General features: G+C 40.4%; 1 protein-coding gene across 5 annotated transcripts in view; it reads left to right on the top strand.

Moving 5' to 3' along the window:
- Positions 1–8590: 8590 nt before the first annotated feature.
- The window catches only part of DIS3L (DIS3 like exosome 3'-5' exoribonuclease), a 30651-nt gene continuing 17312 nt past the window's right edge, over positions 8591–21929 (top strand). The window contains exons 1-4 of one of the 5 annotated variants that reach the window (XM_081151739.1): positions 8591–8942; positions 10383–10536; positions 17754–17882; positions 19926–20061. Coding sequence is in view for 4 of the 5 variants with exons in the window: in XM_081151735.1 (XP_081007861.1) it covers positions 8804–8942; positions 10383–10536; positions 17754–17882; positions 19926–20061 (558 nt within the window). In the remaining variant the exon portion in view is untranslated. Of the gene's footprint in view, positions 8943–9169; positions 9376–10199; positions 10281–10382; positions 10537–17753; positions 17883–19925; positions 20062–21929 lie in introns of those variants that run through there. The other 4 variants (XM_081151735.1, XM_081151738.1, XM_081151736.1 and 1 more) reach the window with 4 other exon arrangements.

Consider the following 21929-nt stretch of genomic DNA (forward strand, 5'->3'; position numbering starts at 1 on the left):
TCTTTTACCTAGTGTGTGGTAATTTGTTATGTCAGCCCTAGGAAACTAATAAAAGTAATACATAAATAAATGGTTGTAATTAATTCAAACAATACAGGATTATATTAAGTAAAAAGGATTCTAGTCTCCTACATGCCACACAAATCCCTCTGTATTCCCCAAGAATAGTAACTATTCAGTAAGAAACTGTCTAGCCTTCTTCCTATGCACTTCATACACACACACACGCATGCACACACATAAATATATTTATATATTTTGTATCTTATCCCCAGGGATCAAGTTCAAAACCTGAGCATACGCCCTGACCTAGAATCAAACCAGCAACCTCCTGCTGCATGGGACAATGCTCAACCAACTGAGCCACACCAGCCAGGGCTATATATTTTGTATTTTTTTAAATAAATGAGATCATGGTATTCTGCTACATGATTTTTTTAAAATTCAGTATTTCTGGGGGATATTTGCATGTCTGTACATAAAGATCTGCCTTATCTTTCTACTGACTGTAGCACATTCTATGAATATAGACTATGTCACTGTTTGTACTAATTCTAAACTTACTGATGTAACAATATTACAATGATAAATCAACGTTGGTTTTCTTCAGCAACTGAAGTTATTTCCTCCTTTTCAATCTACACATTAAAAGGTGTGTGTATGGCCCTGGCCAGTATGGCTCAGTTGGTTCTAGCATCGTCCTGTACCCAAAAGGTTGCAGGTTGATTCCTGGTCAGGGCACATACTCAAGTTGTGGATTTGATCCTGGACAGGACGTCTCTCTCTGTCTCTCTCTCTTTCCCTTCCTCTCTCTCTAAAAAAAAAAAAAGTGTGTATGTGTGCGTGATAAGTTCTGTTCACCAAATATTTCTGGCTCTCTATCCCTGCCCTAGGAATTGGGTGTGACCAAGTGACCTGCATTGGCTGGGGATATGTGAGCAGAAGTCACTGGTGTCATGGAAGCTTTAAGAGCGAATACGTGGTTTGTCTCATTCTTTTCCCCTCCCAAGCAATTGTAGAAGCACTGACAGGGATCCAACAGTAATGTCTCTTGGTAATGATGACACAGAGCAGGGGGACATATGGCATGAGCAAGAAGGAAGCCTTTATTCTTTTAAACCACTGAGATTTGAGGGCTATTTGTTACTGCATCATAACCTAGCCAATCATAACTAATTTTACATGTATGTGATGCATATATCATATATATGATATATCTATCTCATCTACATATAAACATGTATACCCCCTATCTTCTAAAATTGAAGAAAGCCTAAAACAAGTGGCTCGAAAGAGAAGTGTGGTTTATTACAGCCTACTCAGTACTAATCAACAACATGATTAACAGTACACTTTTACGTCCTGTTTAATCATTTATCCTTTTTACATTTTCACTAAGATGATGACGCCAATGGCAATGAAACACCATGTTCCCAATGTTACTAGTCATACATAGATAAATATATTTGGTAGGCATGTGGGTCCGTGGTCTTGCTTCAAGTCTATAAATGCCTCAGTGCTCTGTATCTGTCAATGAGGCAACGAATTTCAGGTTATTCTCTATGGTTTTCTGCACATCTGAAATAACGGCGCTCTGTGGGCTCAGAGAACAGCCCTTCCTCTCTCTTGCTTTTGGATAGGGAGATTGGCAGGTGCTGTTCGCTTTAGGGAGGGAAAAAGTGCTTTTCTCTGATCAGCAGTAATGCCTCGAGCTGACTGAAGAACACAAGGATCAAGATGCCTTCAGTTCTCCAAGTCAAAAAAGATTAGGCCTTGAAGGCTAAAATGGCAAACATAACAAGATTCTTATTGTTTCAATGAGAGATATCAAAGCCTTTTCTCTCCTGGGCAGAATAACAGTTTTACATGTTTTTAAAATGTCAGATTTAATAGAAAAATATATAAAGAAAGCCCTCCCGCTTGTCCCCACCCAAACACTGCAATCAGAGAAAGTTCCTTACTCATAGCTCCAACCCCATCACAGTTCTACGTGGAAGATAGGCAGCAAATACCCGCAGCCTGACCAGTCTCCCGGGTTTGATGATGGCAGCCAGCCACACAGTGAAGGATGACTAGGACCATGATGTTTTATATTTAAAATTCACATCATTAAAAAACGCCAGGGCTTCCTATCACCTGTCACAGTGGGGTTTTGGGAAAGGATTCTAATCTGGGGGATACAGCATCACTCCTCTTAGGTAGGAACTGAGGGGCAAAACAAAAGAACGTGGTTCTTACACACAAGACCCACCCCCCCAGACACACTGCCCTCTCCAAGTTGATTCTGTGTTAGAAAAAGGGACTGGACCCTGTGCAGTGATTCCTAAGTGAATTCTGGGCCCCGTGTAAATCATTGCTAGTTAAGATTAATAGAATGTGGATTTGTATTGGTGCAGTTTTCTCTCCCTGAGCTTGAACTAACCAAGGCAGCATGATCTATTCATTTACTTTTGCTATAGCTCTGGATTACCAGCTTAGTTCTCTCATTTCTTTTTAAGAACATCACTTACGCTGTTCTCAGATACTTAATAAATACCATATTTTTAAATATAATTTATTGAGATCCAATGCTTATTATAAATTATTATGGTAGTGCTATGGTTTGTGTTCCCCCAAAACTCATATGTTGAAATCCTACCCCCCACCCCAGGTGATGGTATTAGTAGATGCTTAAGTCATGAGGGTAGAACTCTCATGAATAGGATTAGTGCCTTATAAAAAAGCTCCAAAAAGGTCCCAGAGTCCCTTCTGCCGTATGAGGATACAACAAGAAGTCTGCATCCTGGAAGAGGGCCCTCATGCCACCAGGCTGCCATCCTGATCTCAGCCTCCCAGCCTCCAGAACTGTGAGAAAAAAATTTCTGTTGTTTATAAGCTACCCAAACTGTGGTATTTTGTTAAGGCAGTCTGAACAGGCTAAGAGAGGTAGGCAGAATTCTGAGGTGGCTCCTAAGATTCCTGTGCCCTGGTGTACACATACCTTCTCCACGTTATTCAAACTCTAATCTAGATGCTGCTGTGAAGGGATTTTGCAGATGCAATTAAGTTCCCAAATCCATTGACTTAAAATAGAAGATTATCCTCAGTGGTCCTGACATAATCAGGCAAGCCCTTAAAGGGACTGGGTTCTTCTAGTATGAGAAAGCATATATAGAGGGGGCCACGTGGCAAGGAACTGCAAGGGCCTCTAGGAGCTTAGAGCTGCCACTGCCTAACAGCCAGCAAGAGAGCAGGGGCCTCAGTCCTTCAACTATAAGGAACTGAATTATGCCAACAACCTATGGGCTTAAAAGAAGACTCCAAGATCTAGAAAGAAATCAGCTCAGCCAAACCTTGATTTCAGTCTTGTGAGATCCTGAGTAGAAAACCTAATTTGGCCATGCCCAGACTTCTGGCCTACAGAAACTGAGATAATAAATGAGTGTGTTTTAAGCTGCTACATTTGTAGTAATTTGTTATGCAGCAACAGAAATCTATTATAAGCACATATAATGTGCTTACTCTAGCCTAAAATTTAAAGAAAGTTAAGTATAAACATAATTTTAACTTTTAGCCCCCATTCTTCTTCCTTTGGAACCAGATACAAAAGGGTAGTTTAATGTGCTATTTATTAAATAAAAATTAAATGGAAAAGTTTAATACTTTGTTTATGTTTACCCAAAACCTGGAAGGTTTCCTAGAAGTTAGGATCATTGCTAAGCAATCCTTATTCGTTCTTCCATTTTTCCACAACCTTTCTATTGTAATTATAAGGTTTTAGAATTCATAGTCTATCTTTATATGACATAAAATGGAATTCACTTCCCCAAATTCAAACATATGTAGTAAGAATATAGTAAAATAAACAGGAAAGCTCCTGGCAATATACTCATCCAATAAAATAACTATATACCATTACTGGTATTCGACTGGTAATAATAATCCTACAAGATGAATGAAATTTTAATTTCATCAAATAAGATCAATATGAAAAAATTAAATGACAAATAGTAATGTTTCTATTTTTGAATTATAAGTGGCTATCCATATAACTGAATTTACTTCTAGTCTGATTCAAGACTGAAAGGATTTCCTTTTTCCTTTTATTTTCTGTATTAATCAATGAAGCTTAGTTTCTAATTAATTTCAGAGCATCTGAACCTTTGAGCTCCTGGATAAATGTATTGTTTAATACTAAGTGTTTTTCCTTTCTTTTTAAAAAATCTATTACTAAAGTTTTTTTGTTTGTTTGTTTTGTCTCAAATAATTGGATGCATTTTAATGGTAGTATGTGAAAGGCCAAGTTTCAACTACTCAGTCAGATACCAGAGCAAAAAGGACTTAGGCTGAAGCACCCTCCTTCTCCACCAAATATATATATATAAACAGCGCCTCTTAGTGGTAGAAGGACAAAATTACTGGTAGTTTAACTACAGTAAAAATCTTGCTGAGATATAAAATTGATTAAGTACAAAATAATTTTCTCTTTAAAAAAATTAGAAAGAGTTAAGAAGAACATTTTACAGTGATCATTGCAAGGTGGATTATGAGAATTCACAGGGTGTTTAGAAAGCCAAAAGGGAGCCATTGTATCTGCTGGGAAAAGTGAAAATCTAGGATGAACAGCATTTAACATATATGAAATTAAATTATCCCTAATACAAGTAGCAGAATAGTCTCAGCAGCCTTTTGCCCTCCCATGACTCTTCCACTGAGAGTGCACAACTGAAAGTAAGCTTATTCTTAAGATAAATGAAATAATTTTAGACATTTACATGACTCTTCGAAATCATTGACTCGTTAATATCTCCAGCAACATCTGTCCTGTTAGCTGTATTTTATAGTCGAAATCACTAAAGCTCAGGGAAGTTAGGAAAGTAGTAGGTTCAATATTTGAATGGCACTGTTTCCAGTTCCCTAATCCTAAAATAACTGGGTTCATCTGTGGTCCACTACATAGAATGTACCCTATTCTATAACTCACCGTTTACTCTTTGGGGTATGAATCTAGCTTTGCCATACATTGAGTGTGTGGCCTGTGCCTCAATCCTTCTGTACTTCAGCTTCCTCACCTGTAAAATGTAGTTGGTAACAGTATCACAGTCAAGGCATTGTTTTGAGGATCAAATGAAAAAAATAGGAAAAGTGTTTAGAGCAGTGCCTGGCACCTGGTAAAAGCTTGAAAAACGTTAGGTATAATTAGCTGATACTGCATAAATTGACAAGCTCTTCAAAAAGTTGCAAATTTTGGGGTTATATTTAAAGCTGTCTAGGATGAACTCCAATGATCAACAGTGGTAAATTACTTGGGAGAAGTAGAACTTGGATGCAAGCAGAACTTCAAAGTTTTTACTTGGCATACTTCAGTATTGTTGGAATGTGTTGCAACAAACATGTTGTACCATTGTAATTTTCAATAGATAAGCCAAGACAGAAAATTTCAAAGTCAGCTTCAGTAATCCACTCTGGCCCTTAGAGCTCATCTTCCAGAATTTCTTTTATATATTTAACCTTTTTGTCCCCTTAGCCCTTTGTAAAAATGTCCCACCCTCTCTACATTAACCTTTTGATGAGACCTTTTGATTATAATCCAATGGTTGCTGATGTCTGCACTCCCAGAGTACATCTGCAAAAGGCATGCAAATGCTACAGACTCCTGCAGTGTAAGCACGCTGGTGCTCAGCCTGAGAGTACTGCAGTCATGCACCAGGGAAGCTGAGCCACCATTGAGATTTCCATCAGAACAGTGCTGAAAGCTGTCACAGCATTCTGCTATCTGGGCACCAGGCTGTCCATCTGTACTTGGATTGACAGGGAAAGAAAAAATGAAAAGAGAAGCAAGCCACCAAGCATCCTTCCCAGTGTGTCACTGCCATGGCACCATAGCCCAGGCCAAACAAAAGCACAGAAGACCACTGCTGCTCTCCCACCCCCTAGAGGACTGTACAAATTACTTTAGAACTGCTATAGAATCCTTCAGCAGTTTCATCAAGACTATTTACTATCTACTAAGGGTTTTTGTTTTTTTTAAATAGGCAATTCTTAAACCTTTAATCGCCTTTGTAAAGTGGGTATGTATTAGCTAGGGTAATGCTAGCTGCTATAACAAAAGTTTATTTCTCCCTTATAATAATCTTCTATGGATGCTCTTGGGTGGGAGAGGTAGGGCTCTGCTCTACACAGTCCTGCTGGGACCCATGCTGATGAGGGTGGGAGGGGGCCTGCTGTCTTCAATGCTGGCTTCCAAGATCCCATGAGCTTTTAGCATCTAGCTGGTAGAAGGGGGAAGAGGAGCATTCATGGGAGGTTTTTAATGTGCCTGTCCTGGAAATGGTGCCATTAGGTTTTGTGGCCACACCTATCTACATGCAAGTGAGGATGGGAAATGTGGTTCATCTGTGTGCCCAGAGAAGAGGGCATGAGTTCACTGATCAGAGTCAGTCTCTGCCACAAAAAAAAAAAAAAATCTTGTGTTTACCTTGAAGGATTGTAATAAGAATTAAAGATGATATGGTGACTTACACTTGGGTCATTGGCTATTGGGGAGATGGGTGAGGGTGTAAATGGGTGAGCAGTAGAATACTCAAGCATAGACTAGATAATGGAACTGAGCTGGAGTAGTCACAGCCACAAGGGTTAAGGTGATGGCAGAGCAGACTGACAAAGAGGTGCGAGTTGGGGAGACTCAGGTAGTCACTAATGCTGCTCGCCAAAGGGTTTCAGTGCTCTGCCTTTGGGCGTGTGGTCATGTGACTAGTTCCAGCCAACAGGCAGAAGTGACATGTATCACTTTCAGGATGAGCTTTTAATTGCTGGGGTAAGCCTGTCTCAAGGGCTCTTTTCCCTCTGCCAATGAAGAGTAAATAGTTTATACTGCAGTAATATACAACTTAAAAATCCCAGCGACTTAAAAGAAAATAAGACATTGCTTGGGTGGCTAGAGGCTCCACTCTGTGTTGTCCTTCACCAGAGCCTTGACTGATAGGGGAGGGATCGCTCTTTTAAGAGCATAATTTATCCCTAGCTGGTGTGTCTCAGTTGGTTGGAGCGTTGTCCCACACACCAAAAGGTGGCAGGTTTGATTTCCAGTCAGGTCACACACCCAGGTTGTGGGTTGGATGCCCCACAGGTTGGGTTGCATGCAGCTGATCAATGTTTCTCTCTCTCTCAAAAAATGTATACATTTTTAAAAGTATAATTTATACATCATTTGCCTCAATGCAAGCAACAACAACAAAAAAGTACTTGATGGGCCTTGGATTATTTTAAATACTGATAAAATCAACTTTCAATACAGCGCCAGACACATTCTCTTCCTCAGAAGATCATTAGCTACAATTTAGAGAAAGCTTAAAGCTCCAAAATGCCAAAGAGAGACGGGATCTCTAGAACTGACCTCCTGAATTAGGGAGGGCTTCCTGCACTGTTGGTCACTTTATGGGGCCTCCTAGTGCTCTGGCCTGTGGGCCAGCCCTATAATGTTTTCCTAACTTGTGAAATTCCATCTCAGACCTCACTCACATTATCCCCACACTGCAGATAACTTGACATAAAAATACAATGAGCGAGGGACTATGACTCTTTTTACTATGCCCCCGCAGAGTAAAAGTAAGTGATCCAACAGAACCCCCTAGTTCTGCTCACTTCAGCATAATAGGAGGCTCTGATGTTCCCAGCCAGCTGCTTGAGCTGCCTGAGCTACAGTCTACTCAACAAGCAGACTATAAACTCCTTAGATACAAGAGCTGTATTTTATTCATCTGTGAATAGCACAGTAATTAGTTAAGAGCCTGCTTTGGATTCAGCCAGATTCTGGCTTGAATATTGATTCCACCACTTAATAACTTGGGTAACTTTGGCCACTTAACCTCCCTAATCCTGTTTCATCGCCTGTAAAACGAGGATACTAATGCCGGACTCCACCGACTTGTGGAAATTAAATGTGACACTTGTATGTAATGCTTCTGGTGGCTCAAAAGTCTTTGTTGAGAGCTTGAAAGAACAGTGGCTTCTACTCAAACAAGGGTATGTGATCTCAGCAAAGACTATGTGTGAGTCTCCATCGAGATTAAAGGAAACTTCCTTTGCCAGAGGCTGCAAATGCTATAAAGTTAGAGTTAAGTAGACGTGTCTACACATCAAGGGAAGGGATGGGTTTTCATTTCCTCTGCATTGTTCGCATTTTTATATGGATTAAAAACACATGAAATTAAAAATAAATACAATTTTTTGAAGGGAAAAAATGTTGGGCTGGCAGGGTTGCTGGCTTATTTGCTGAATCTTTTAGCTTTTTCAGGGACAACAAGAGGATGAACAGAACACACTAATTACCCACATTAATAAGGCTGCCCATTCCCATATGGATCTGCGGGCAGAAAACAAAAAGTATAACAATCCTTTTTAGTTGCACCAAAAGTTTCTTCCCAAGATCTGAAGCTAGCTTCCAGGTATCTTCTAGCTTCCAAGTATTATCTTACCTCCCATCGGTCTTTTGCTCCCCCCAACCCCCACCCCCGCTCCCTGCCCTCAGGCAATTGCGCGGAGGGAGAAACTGAGGCAGGCCCCGGAAGTCGGCCTGGGCGGAAGGAGCGTCCCTCCGGCCCTCAGCCCTGGGGCAAGGGCGTCGGGGCGGCTGCCGGCAGGGCTGGGCGGGCCCGGAGCCCCGCGCCGACCCGGCGCCCCGGCCGAGGGGCGGGCCCGAAGCCGCGGCCTCGCCTCCGTCCCGGCCGCGCGGCGCCTGCCGCGTCCGGGCAGCTCGCTGAGGGCGGCCTCGCGGGCCCGGGAGCTCTGCCCGGCCGCGCGCCGCCACCCGCCACCCGCCACCATGCTGCAGAAGCGGGAGAAGGTGCTGCTTCTGAGGACCTTCCAGGGCCGGACGCTGCGCATCGTGCGAGAGCATTACCTGCGGCCCAGCGTGCCCTGCAACAGCCCGCTGTGCCCGCAGCCCGCCACCTGCCGCAACGGTCAGGGCCGCGCGGGAGCGAGGGCGGCCGGGCGCGAACGGGAGCCGAGGCCCGAGCGAGGGGAGCCCGGGCCGGGCGGGAGCGAGGGCGGCCGGGGCGGGAGCGAGGGGAGCCCGGGCCGGGCGGGAGCGAGGGCGGCCGGGGCGGGAGCGAGGGGAGCCCGGGCCGGGCGGGAGCGGGGCGGCGAGGCGGGAGGCGGGCGGCCCTTGAGGCCGAAGGGCGCGGCCGGAGGCGGAGCGCGAGGCCCGGGACGCGCGGGGTCCTAGGCCCCCCGGCCTCCGACCGCCCCTCGGCTTCGTCTCGGTCCGGGCAGCGCGTCGGGAGCGAGAGGCTGCGGCCCCACAGCCGCAGAGACCGCCGTGGGCTCCCCGACTGCTGCGCCCCATGAAATGGAAGGGCTCTGAGGCAGTTTCCTCCGCCTCCCAGAAGCCTGGTGATTTGGGCTTTCCGAGGGGCCTGGGCGCGGGAACCTGCCCCTCCCCGCCCCCCAGGCTTGCAGGTGGTGAAGTGGGGACGTCCCGGGCTGTAGGCCCTTCAGTGACGGGCGGGACGCGAACCTGTGTCCTGAGCGCGGAGCCCTGCCGCTGCTCAGTTTACTTTTCTTTGCTCCCTATAAATTCTGTGGCCTGGCTGCAGCGGTGCCTCAGGCCTGCACGCAGTGGAGGGCTCTCTGCACCGCTCGGTGTGCGAGTTTTCTGCGCCCTCGCTGTGCGGAGGCCGTGGGGGAGTTGGATCGGGGTCTGCTGTGCGCCAGTAGCACCTTCCCGCACTTAGGCTCTGGGCGGCTAGCGTGGCCCGTGGAACGCAGAAGGTTACTACTGGTTCTCTTCCCTCCGGTGGGAAGATGAGTGTGCTGGGCCTTTTCGACGAATATTTGGAGTCCATAGCTTGGTTAAGGATTGGTGGTTAAAGTGAACATTCAGTTACTGCGTGGCTACCCAGCTCCCTGACACGGTCTGAGTGGAAATCCTGCCACAGCCCTTGCTTGCACTGAGCATCTTTTCTGGCCCTTGGAGACTTTTGCACATGTTCACAATCTAGAGACAGAACTGACTTGAAATTGCTGGATAGAAACAAGTGGCTAACATGAATATTTTTAGTGTGTCTCATTTGAATGTGAAGTTCTCATGAATTAACACACAGATATTCAGGTTGTGCTGAAGATGTGCTTGTTTTAAAAAATCGGTTATCTCCTGCTCCACTGGTAACATTGTAAACCACATTGAACTTTTATTTATCACAGTTTCAGAAAAATGAAGGTGCTGAATTTACTTGAACTTTGGGCCTCTACCAAAGTACATTTGTCTTGTCGTTTAGAAACTTCACGGCGTAGTTAAGGTTGGAAATTATTTTGCACAGGAGGGCACCATGACATTGAAATAGTAATAAACCAGGTTTGCAAGTGTTGTCTAATCTCTTACATTTTGAATTATGCTTCAGATGGGAAACTCTTGTCTGGTGATGTGACTCATTACATGATCCCAGATTGGAAAGTTGTTCAAGATTACCTGGAGATCCTTGAGTTTCCTGAATTGAAGGGAATTATTTTCATGCAAACAGCTTGTCAAGCTGTGCAGCATCAGAGAGGCCGGAGGTATCTGTTTTGCATTATTTATTTATTGGGTTGGTCCCCCCCCCTTTTTTTTTTTTAGAAAAGATCCTTTGTTATAGGGGGAGGGGACGAGTTTATTATTTTGTCAGAAAGTAGTTTTTGAACTAATTTAGTCTTTTCTTTGCTGGTAGGAATGCAGTAACATTCTTTTATATTTCTGCTTCAACATCTGTCCAAAAGATCTGACTGTAAATCAATAAGCTGCATTGTCCCCAGTATGTGGGTATTTAAGGTTATTGGCTTTTGGTTTGCATTTTATAGCAGTTATTGCTTATTTCTTGTTGATAATGCATATTATTTAATCTTCTTATTTATAGATATATTGTTTCAGTTGCTTAGTTTTTTTATTCCCTTGGGAAAAAGTACTTTATTTTTAAATTTTAGACTCCTTTATTGTGGATACAAATCATATTTGTAGTGATTTATTCAATGAAACCAGAAATAACTTGTTTTTATTTTTAGGTTACTACTGTAACTACCAACCATAGTAATTGTATTTGCTAAACAAAGGATTTTTGATTGAAATCAGTCTAAAATGCTTGCCTTGTACCTTTTAAGCAAGTGCTCTAAAAATTGGTTTTGTTTCATTTAACATTAGGAAGAGATTTATGATTTGAACTTGAAGACTCATGCTGTATGGAAACAGCATACAGTATTACAAATTATATATCCAAACTCTTAACACCCCAAGTCATTTAAAAAGCAGAAAACTATGCATTTATTCTTTTTTAAATGTTGTAGTTTCTACAGACTTTGATAGTAAAAGATGAACTGTGTTTATTTGTATATGAAAATGATAAGTTGTCCTTATTATGTGCTCAGTTCAAAAAATATGCATTAACTAGATTGTGCACAGATTTTTCAGATAGAACATTTTCAAATGAGCTTGAAGTTGATTTCATTCCGACAGAAATATATAGATGTTTATACACATTCAGATTTAAATGCTGCTCCAGGTGTCGTATTTCAATTTCTGCTACTAAAATCAATTTGTTGTTATCATTTGGATTGCTAACACACTGCAGAGCCTTTTCAGCTTCTGTTTTCTAAAATATTTTTAATATTAAGGATTGTTTTAAAAACCAATTGCTGGGACATTCAAAAACAAAGAATTGGGATTTAAATGTCTTTTCTTCTGAACATTTCAAAAGTAGTTAACTTGATGAAAAACTATTGGTTTTCCATTGCTTTACCATGTCTCTGAATATACTAAATGTAAAAACAAAAGATGAGGAGTTATGAAATAGGCCCATGTTGATAACACCCTGGTTTTCCCATTCAGTAAGCACTTTTTGAGCCCCTAGTTTCAGGCCTTCTGCAGTAGTACAAAGTCTTAATTCCTTTCTCAACAGGCCTGTTGTCTTGTTGGGGTTAGACACAAGAAGCAAGAAGGTAATTACGACACACCTTGGACACGTGGGATAATTTAATGTGGACAATGCAAAGTGCAGAAGTAAATATGGGGTGTGGGGATTAGGCCACAAAGTCCTCTGAGGGAAATAGGTTAGAGACTGGTCTTAAATAAAGGAGGGATAATGAACATGCTTAATGTAGAGGAAAAAGAGGCAGGAAGGGAATCAGCAAGTTTGGGATTTGGTGCTTTGTTTATCTGTCAAGCAACCAGCTGGTTTATTCAGGTTGAAACAGCTAAATGACCAAAATGACCTAAGCCCTAGAAAGTGTCATATTGAAAGCTAACTTTAGAATTGACGATAGTTCTCAACTATGTAACATCCAGGAGTTTGCTTTATTAATTTGGCGTTCATAAGTGTTGAGTGTAAGTCATTTACCTTTCTATGTTTAACCAAGTGTGGCCTAGCAGAAGCTCCATGGTGTTTTGCTTCATTTAATGTTGGGAAACATTTTGTTTTGTTTTTCATTTCTCCCTTGGAGATTTTTGAGATGTTAGTAAATAATTCATTCTGTTTGATATGCCTTTAGGAGCATTATTGCTTAGGGAAGCTTTGGAGGTTAAAATACCTACTCTGGTCTAGTGTCTGGTTTAAGGATGCCTTGCTTTCTTCTTTTGACCCCCTTTCTGAATTTCTTCTGTAAAGCTTCAGAGTCTCACTAGTTTGTACCTCAGTTCCTCAATATACTGTATATAACATAAGATAGGGATCATAGAATATTATACTTGGAGAGGATCTAAGAGGCCAACATGATCTATCTAACTCCCCATTCAACACATCAGTGTTACTCAACATGAGTAATGTCACTGACTTTGTTTCTAAAAGAAAAGTTTCTCATAGACACACAGTGTTCATTTAAATTATTTTGTTGTGTTATTTAAATATATTTAAACATAAATCTAGGTGTGAGTCCTCATGCTTAAGTATTTAATACAACACTAAAACCAAATCGAACCTTCAAATTCATAAACAAAACTATAAAAACAGAATACTGCAAATGAACGTTAATTTAATGTGACAGATGACATTGTTTTACTGAAGTGAAATTACCAGAGTTGGGTTTAACAATAGAAAGACATAGCTCTAATCTGCTTCTGTATTTAATGTGATTTTGTTTTCTTATTTCAATAATATTAATGCAGAAAGTGGCCTGTTCTCGTAAGTGTATTGTACAAAACAGTATGAAAAAGTTAAGGTTTTGATTGTTCAGGATAATCACATATTCTGCCATCTAACAATCCTCAAATGCTTATTTAATGTGGGGTCTCTTGATAACTGTAAGACTCTCTTATTGATCACACATTCATTTATCCAGGTGTTTATATTTTTATTCAACAAATGTTTATTGAGAGACTGTATGTTCCAGAAACTTGTGCTAGCACTGAGGTTACAGTAGTGAACAAAAGCAGACATGGTCTTGAGGGGAGACAGGCAATACCAGGTAATCACATGAACTGATGGAGAAAGGCAGCTGTGACAGATGCACTAAAGGACAGGTACAGGGCTCCAGGAGAGCCAAGACTGGTCAGGGAGGCACGAAAGGCTTTCCTGGGGGCAATGCTTATGCTAAGCTCTGAGGGATAAGTAGGCGGAAACCAGAGAAAAGCTTCCCAGGTGAGGAAACTGCTGTGCAGGGTCATAGGGAAGGGAATGCTGCTGGAGGAACTTAAAGGAGGCCCTCGATTGGATGGTAGGCCTCATGGGCCTCAGGGATGTCAGGATGAGATGATACAATCAGATTGCTGTTTTGAAAAGATTACTGGGACAGTGTAGAAAAGTCATGGAGAAAAGAAGACAGAAGGCTATTGTTGGTATGAGAAATGTTGGTAGCTTAGAGATGGAGAGAAATAGATATTTTAAAGAGCTATTTAGTAGGTAAAATCTATAGAATTTCCTAAGTATGTGACCAAGAGAATTGAAAACATGTCCATGCAAAAACTTGCACATGAGTGTTCATAGCAGCTCAATTTATAATAGCCAAAAAATGGAAACAACCAAATGTCCATCAACTAATGAATGGGTACACAAAATGTGATTTATTCATGCAAGGAAATATTATTCAGCCATAAAGAGAGATGAAGTACTGATACATGCTGCAACATAAATGAACCTTGAAAATATTATGCTAAGTGAAACAAACCAACCACACAGAAAAATCATATAGTGTATTATTCCATTTATATAAAATGACCAGAATAGGTAAATAGAGACAGAAAGTAGATTAGTTAGGATGCCAGGAGCTGGGGGTCAGGGGAAATGGGGAATGACTGCTTAATGGGTATGTTTCTTTTGGAGGTGATGAAATGCTCTGGAATTAGATAGTAAGCATGGTTGTGTAACTCTGTGACTATACTAAAAACCACTGAATTGTACATTTAAAAGGGTGAATTTTATGGTATGTGAATTATATCTCAATAAAGCTGTTACTTTGAAAAATCTATAGAACTTAGTATGGATTTTGATAATAAGTGAGGTGAGTGAGAAGGTGGTGTCAAGGGTAACACTGAGGTTTCTGGCTTACATAAGTGGATAGAGAGGGTGCACCAGAAGAGTTCTAAGGAGGAGGGTAGATAAAGGTCCTGAGTTTGAAGTGTCTGAGGCCTCCAAGAGGGCAGGCATTGACTCTAAATGGCACTGCAGTTAGAAGGCAGTCATCCAGCTGGTCCAAAATATACTCTATTAGAAATGTTCCACCTAATATAAATGGAAACATAAACTTAAAATTCTTGTAGAAAACTCAAGGTCCTCTGAAAGTAGGTCTACGAAATTCTGGGAAGACTGAAGAAACACAACATTGAGTACAGAACTCACCTCCCCACTGGTTGTGGACACCCACTTCTAATCCCCAGAGAGTATAATCAGGAGGGGAAAGGGATGTTGCATCTGTAAGATCACCACTGAATAAAAATAGTAGGGGAAAAAAATCAATTTAAAGAAGGTCAGTTCAACTGTCTTCCTAAGAAATTGTTTGAAATGTTTTGATAATAGAGATTTGGAAAACACTTAAGCCAGTCTAAGGAAACTAGGAGTTTTCTGTAAGACTGGAATTTTTAAAAGTTAAGATAATTTTACTGTTCTTGACAATCTGAAACTATTATTCTCCTATCATTCAGGCCAAACTTGTTCAAGGCACTATGATGTTCTTTGTTGGCTCCATGTAGGATACTCAGTTCCTTCATATGCACCACCAACCCTGACTAGCAAAACAAATTGACGGTATTGCATGTGTTCACTATTGAATTATAACTATAAGCCCACATGCCTACAAGAAAACCCAAATGTCACACTCAGAGTGATTTGTTGTTTGTTTCCCACTTTCCCCATTAATATCCTTGTGCCATTTGTTCATTTGTTTGATCTGGCTGATAGGTAGCTGACAAATGGAAACACACACTAAAAATCTAAGGAAAATAAATGGGGGTGAAACTTAAAATTGAGAAAATTCTTTTTAAGTTATATAATTTTCTAGACATTAGGAAGAATTGTCATTATTCTCATTTAGTGCTAACCCCCCTAGGTCTGGCTATAGAACATCAGTATTTGGGAAGGACAGGATTTGAGAATACCTGGATCTAAAGTACAGATGTGATAACAGATGCAGTGATGTGTACAAAGCCTAGCAAAAGAGTGACTGGGTTCTGAAAATGTCAGTTTCTTCTAAGAAATATCTTGTATTTGGATCACTGTTAGTCACAAAGAGTTGTGAGGTCATTGATTCATTTGGAAAACGTTTATTGAGCACCTACTCTGGTTAAGCCCTGGAGAAGATACAAAGGTCTCTGTGTATTTGATTGCTCAAGTAAACTCATATAAGTGGAATCATAGAGCACTTTTGTGCCAGGCTTATTTCACTCAGCATCATGTCTTCTAGCTTCATCCTTGTTATAGCACATATCCGAACTTCCTTTTTAAGGCTGAATGATACCCTATGGTACATATATGCCACATTCTGTTTTTCTATTTATCTGTCAATGGACACTTAGGTTGCTTCCACTTTTTGGCTGTTGTGAATAATGCTGCTCTGAGCAGAAGTGTACTAATATCTTTTGAGACCCTGATTTCAGTTCTTCGGGGTCTAATCCAGTGGTAGTTCTGGATTAAAAAAAAATTTTTTTTACTTAGAGGAATGGGTGGTTGTCTTGTATTCACCATGAGCAGGACTGCTGCAGACAAAGGGCAGCAGTGGGATGTCTGGATAGTGGCTCCTGAGGGCACTCATTGGAGCAAAAGACCTGGCACATAGAAGTAGTGTAGCAAAATTTTGCTGGATGATGGATGTTTAGTAAGGGAGATAATTTGTAAACAAATAATTGCACTAAGTTCAGGTGCTTTATTAGGGGTGTATAAAATGTGATGGTAGATAAAGAGAGCAAAAACTATGGAGGATAAGATCAGGAAAAAATGGGCTATATTTTTTCAGTGTTTTTTCTCAAGTCATAAATTACAGATGTTTATGAAGCCTCTTCTAAAATATTTCTTATTGCTTAACAAATAAATGTTCATTTTTAAAAAACTCATGCATGACAGATGTGAAAGCAGAAAGTAAAAGTCTTCACCTCACCAGTCTGCAGAGATGATCACTGTTAACAGGGTGGTGAAGTCTCTTCTTTGCATAATCTAAGAGGTTTTAAAAGTGATTTTAAGTGTATCTTTGTAAACACGGGAAAATTACCAATTTAATATGTTGTAGGTATTTGGGAGCGGGGCAGCTTTTTTTCCACAGTGGAATTCTGGAAAGCTGCCATTCACAGAAATGAAAATGAATCCCTTTGTTTATTAGGAAATTTTATAAGTTGTATTATTTGATGATTCTTTTTAGAATTACCAAGAAAATAAAAATCAATGTTTCTTATTTTCTAATGAAGTGCTGAGACCACACAGATTATATAATGGTGGTTAGCATTCATTTGGAGAGTTCTGCCTTTGTTTTAATGAAAAGACTAATATCTTAAAAATCCATGGTGGCAGACTGGTGGTGAGAATGGAAGGGCACAATTTTATTATATTAAATGCCAGCCATCTGCCTTGGATAATTTATATGTTAATTTAATATCTGGTTCAATATCAATCTTTTTAAATAAACATTGTCTTCCTATAAAATAACTGAATATTCTGTAGTTCATATTACCTAGACTATTGAAAAGCACCTTAGAAATTGACCCATATAAGACTTCATATTTGATTTGTGACTTTGGCTAACATTGCAAGGACCTCCTGGCGGGAAACCTTAAAACTCTCTGTTAGTTCTCTGACAGATGAAGCTGGCCTCATTCATGTAAATGAGGTAGCTGCATAAATAAAATTTACAGGTAAATCCCCATACTTAGTTACCCTACATGTCCTTTTCTAGGGTTGCCAGCAAAATGTACAATGTACTAATGCCTAATGCCATTTATAGAACAAAGTGAGGTATAAAAATAAAGTGCTAGTCTGCTTGCCTCTGTGTCCTCTGTGAGCCTTTAAAGTGGGGGCTATGTGGAGCAGCGTCATATAATTACAACATAATAAATGGCCAGAAGTCTTGGAAGGGGAAAGGGTGTAGAGGAGTTGAATTGATCCACAAACTAATTAATGAGGCCCTGCCCAAGCACATTCTAGCAGACAAAATTGAGAAAGAGCAGCCCAATGATACTGTGCATACTAAGGCCAATACTAAATAAGTGTTTCTCAGGTTTTAAATAATCAATCTTTTTCTCTAAAATACTTCATCTTTTTTGATCCTTAGCAAGAGCTGGCAGTAGATGAGTACCTGCTATGTTAGATTTATTTTTCTCCTCTGTGTTACAGACAGTACAATAAATTGCGAAACCTCCTAAAGGATGCACGTCATGATTGCATTCTCTTTGCTAATGAATTCCAGCAGTACTGCTATCTCCCTCGGGAAAGAGGAGAATCCATGGAAAAGTGGCAGACCAGGTATGGCGCACTGAGTTGCTGTGAGTGTTCACGTGATCATCTGTAATTTCTTTGTCATTGGCTATTTGAGAGTTGATCTAAGTGGTATGCTAAAATCAACAGTTATTTCTGGAACCATGATTAATGCTGAAATGCTTAATGTGTTCATAGTTTAGATATGTCATTTGAATACATAATTGATATATTTAAGAAATTGCAATTAGGGAGGTATAGTACCCAGAGTAAGTTTGCCCCAGACCCTAATAGCTAGCAGGGCCATTCCAGTGATCCAAAAGTCATAACTTTAATGCTTTTGGGGCATGGGGAGTTCCACTTTTAAGCTTAAATCTCAATTTTTCTGGTAAAGCTCTAATATCCCAACTAGTCTTATTAAACTAGAACTGGTAGATTAATTCTCATAGAGCTGTTTTAGGAAGAGCTGTGTCATAGTTTAGATCCACCTAAAAGCAGAGCCTGAAGCAAGGACTTAGTGTGAGTTGTTTACTTCTGAGGCAATTTCCATAAGCAGGACTGAGGAAGTAGGGAGAGTGAGACAGAAAAGGAGGGAAAGCAGTAAAGGATATGTTACTGCTGTGGGAAACTGAGGCTCAGTACTGCTGGGACCCTCTGAGAAGCCGAGTAGAGTGTGCCTAAGAAGTCACCTCAAAGGATGGAGGCTAGGCCTTTTAGTACCCCCTTTAGCTGGGGGTCATTCCGCAGGGGTATTAACTCCGCTCACTGGGCCTTGAGAGGGGATGGAACTGCTGGCCCAGCTACAGCTGAAGTCAGGTAGGCCTAAGGCACAGGTTTTCTTCTGTAGAGAGCAAAAGAAACCTTAAACTTTAAAATGTCTTACCCATATAAAATATTTAAATCATCTTTTTTCTTGTAATTTTTTATCTGTTTAGCCATGAAATATTTAAATTCTCTAAAGCAAAATAAACATTGAGACATAATGAGTCCTTAATTAAAGTCCCCAGGATCCCACAGGGCTCAATACCAGAAAGAGAAAAGCAAGTCTTTCTCTAGATTAGGTCATTTGTGAGTACTCAGAATGGTCACACTTATGACTACATAGCCTCACACATAGTAGATACTCAGTATACGTTGGCTGAATTTTTTTTAACTTTTAGAACTAAAGGAACCTTATATAGCATCTTAATTTGTAGCAGTGGAAACAGAAGCCCACAGAAATTGTCTGTCCAGGTTATACACTTCATTGGAAACATCCAGTCTTGAACACACATCTCTAGACCCAGACTCTGTTGTTCAATTCAGATTCTTCTGAGGAAGATTTTTAGACAATTCTTGTGGTTCCATATCAGACCTTTTTGGATTATAATCTTTAGCTACTTACAGTCTAGTTTTCCTCTTAGCCAAAGACTTGTTTCTTTATCTTTTAAGCCACACATAGCTTGTCATTCATGCGGTGCTGTGTCACGCAGCCCTCCTCCAATGAAAAAGTGTTAATAGATGTCAGAGCCTCATGGCTTCTAGGCCATCTCAAGAAATGAAAGTGGTTGCGGTGGTGGTTGGATGTCTTAGGGGCGAAGAGATGTCAAGCACTTTTTTATTCATCTTTGTATCCCTCAGAGTACCCAACCCAGGACGTACTCTTATGAGATAGGTGTTAGCATCCCCATTTTATTGGTGAGAAAGGAAACTAATGGGTATTCTGGAAGTATTTGTTGAATGAATGAATGGTTCTCTGTATAAACCAAAGGATAGCAGATTAAAAGTAAGGTATGAGCCCAGCTGATGTGGCTCAATGGTTGAGCATCAACCTATGAACCAGGAGGTCACAGTTCAATTCCCAGTCAGGGCACATGCCCAGGTTGCAGGCTCGATCCCCAGTAGGGGGCATGCAGGAGGCAGCTGATCATTGACTCTCATTGATCTCTCTCCCTCTCTGAAATCAATTTTCCTTTCTTCCTCCGTCTCCCTTCCTCTCTCTCTGAAATCAATTTTTTAAAAATTAAAAAAAAAAAAGTAAGGTATGAAATTCTGAACAATAGCTTGGGTTTGTCTGCCTTGGGAGGGCTCACGTGCCCTTTGCTTTTCTAGGAGCATATACAATGCAGCCGTTTGGTACTATCACCACTGCCAGGATAGGATGCCAATCATTATGGTGACAGAAGATGAAGAGGCAGTTCAGCATTATGGAAGTGAAACAGAAGGAGTGTTTGTGATTTCTTTCAAGGTATTTCCTTCTGGTGTGTGTGTTCATTTCCTAAGTAGTTCTCAGAAGATCCCTTTGGCAATACAAAAAAGGGAAAATAAGGAGTGAAGGAAGACTTAAAGAAGTTCCATGTCTTCATTACTCCCCAGCTAATTAATCTTGACTTTAGCAAATCTGGGCAAACTACCTGTGACTGTAAGTCCTATAGCATCTGAGACTTCAGCCCAACAAACCCCTGTTGATAGTAAATTCACATTTGTAGTTACAGCAATAACAATATTAGTAATGATGATGATGATAGGCTGACTCATAAAATTGCCAATATTCTGTTGTTTTTGACTTACAAAATGGCAGTTTTACGTGGTTCCACCAAATAGCAATAGCTGACATATATCTATGCCATGCATTATTTCATATAATTCTTGCAGCAACCTTATAAGGTAGGTGTTATCCCTATTTTATTGGTAAGGAGGGAAATGAAAGCACAGAAAGGCTAAGCAACTTGCCCAAGGTCACACAGGTAGAAAGTGGTAAAACTGGGATTAGAACCCAGGCAGTCTTGATTCCAAAGCTCTTAACTATCATGCTTTACTGCCTCCCAAATTATTCTTCTGAATACACTCAAAACAGTTTTAAAGGCCAGTGTTATTTTTTCACGGTTCTTCACTCTTCCCCACTTGTGAATGCCCGTAGGGGTTGAAAGAATAAAGGAAGGGGTGAGACATAATATTTTTATGTGAAGGCTGTTGGGTCAGTTTGGTGTACCGATCACAGATAGGGGCAGCATTATCAGTGACAGTTTCTTGGGCTGTCTTAGCAACACAGTTCTCCTGTGTCTTAGGTACCTTTTGGGAGAGTAGGATGACTATTAATCTCTCGATCAATTACTGGTCTCTCCTGTCTGCCCAGCTGGTCAATCAAGTTCCAATGGTTGGTATCTTTTTTTGATTCAGAGGCTAGAATGAGGCCCTCCATTACCCCTGTCAGTTTACAGAAAGTCTAGTTGGGTTTTGAATTGTAGATTCTATAAGCATTCCCAGGTGCATGTATTGCTAAAGATTTGCCAATAGAATTTTCTTGGCCCTGCTATAAAAAAAGTGTTCTGGTGTGCCAGCGAATTCCAGGGCACTGGATATTAATGGCAGTGTCACTTGTTTTTTCTGTTGTAATACATCATGTCTTGTTCCTGCAGAGGACAGTTGACTAAAATTACATTTTTCTACTTTTTGTGAAAATTACTTTTCTTTGTAGTTCAGTGGTATAGTACAGTTTTATTTTGTATAGCATTTCCTAAGCAAACTGTGACTGAGAGCTTTATAGAGGTGAATGATACAAGGAAAAAAGAGACTATGAAGTTCAGATGTGAAGGAAGCCCAGAATTTTCTGTGGGGACCTGAAGTTAATGGGGACGAATGAAGGCAGTAAATTCTCTGGCAGTTTATGGTAGTAAAAGTTAATCTTGGTAACTTGTATTCCTTCTCTTTATAAATTCAAACCTTGGATAAAAGTATTGGAAATTTTTCTGCAAAAAATTTCCTTGATTTAGTATTATTTACATAAAGTCCTTAATTTATATAGTATTTGCTGAAATTGATACCTTTGGATGAATTTATCTTATTTTATTCATTTTTTTTTTGTTTGTTTAAAGGCTGGTGCTTTTTTATCACTTCTTCTAATCGTTTAATGTATTTAGTTGCTATTTAGTTTAGGGTGTGTTTTTTTTTGCAATTTAGGGGTAAGACTTTTTTATCAGCACTTTTTCTTTGGTGTTTTAGCTACAAATCTGCCTTTTTAATGAACATGTGAAGTTGTATTGTGGCTTATGCAACAGCTATCACTTAAGCAAGCCTTGCTTTCAGTTAGCGCTGTAACAGATCACTCTATATTTA

This window comes from Miniopterus schreibersii (assembly GCF_964146895.1).
Source record: "Miniopterus schreibersii genome assembly, chromosome: 1".
Lineage (NCBI taxonomy): Eukaryota > Metazoa > Chordata > Mammalia > Chiroptera > Miniopteridae > Miniopterus > Miniopterus schreibersii.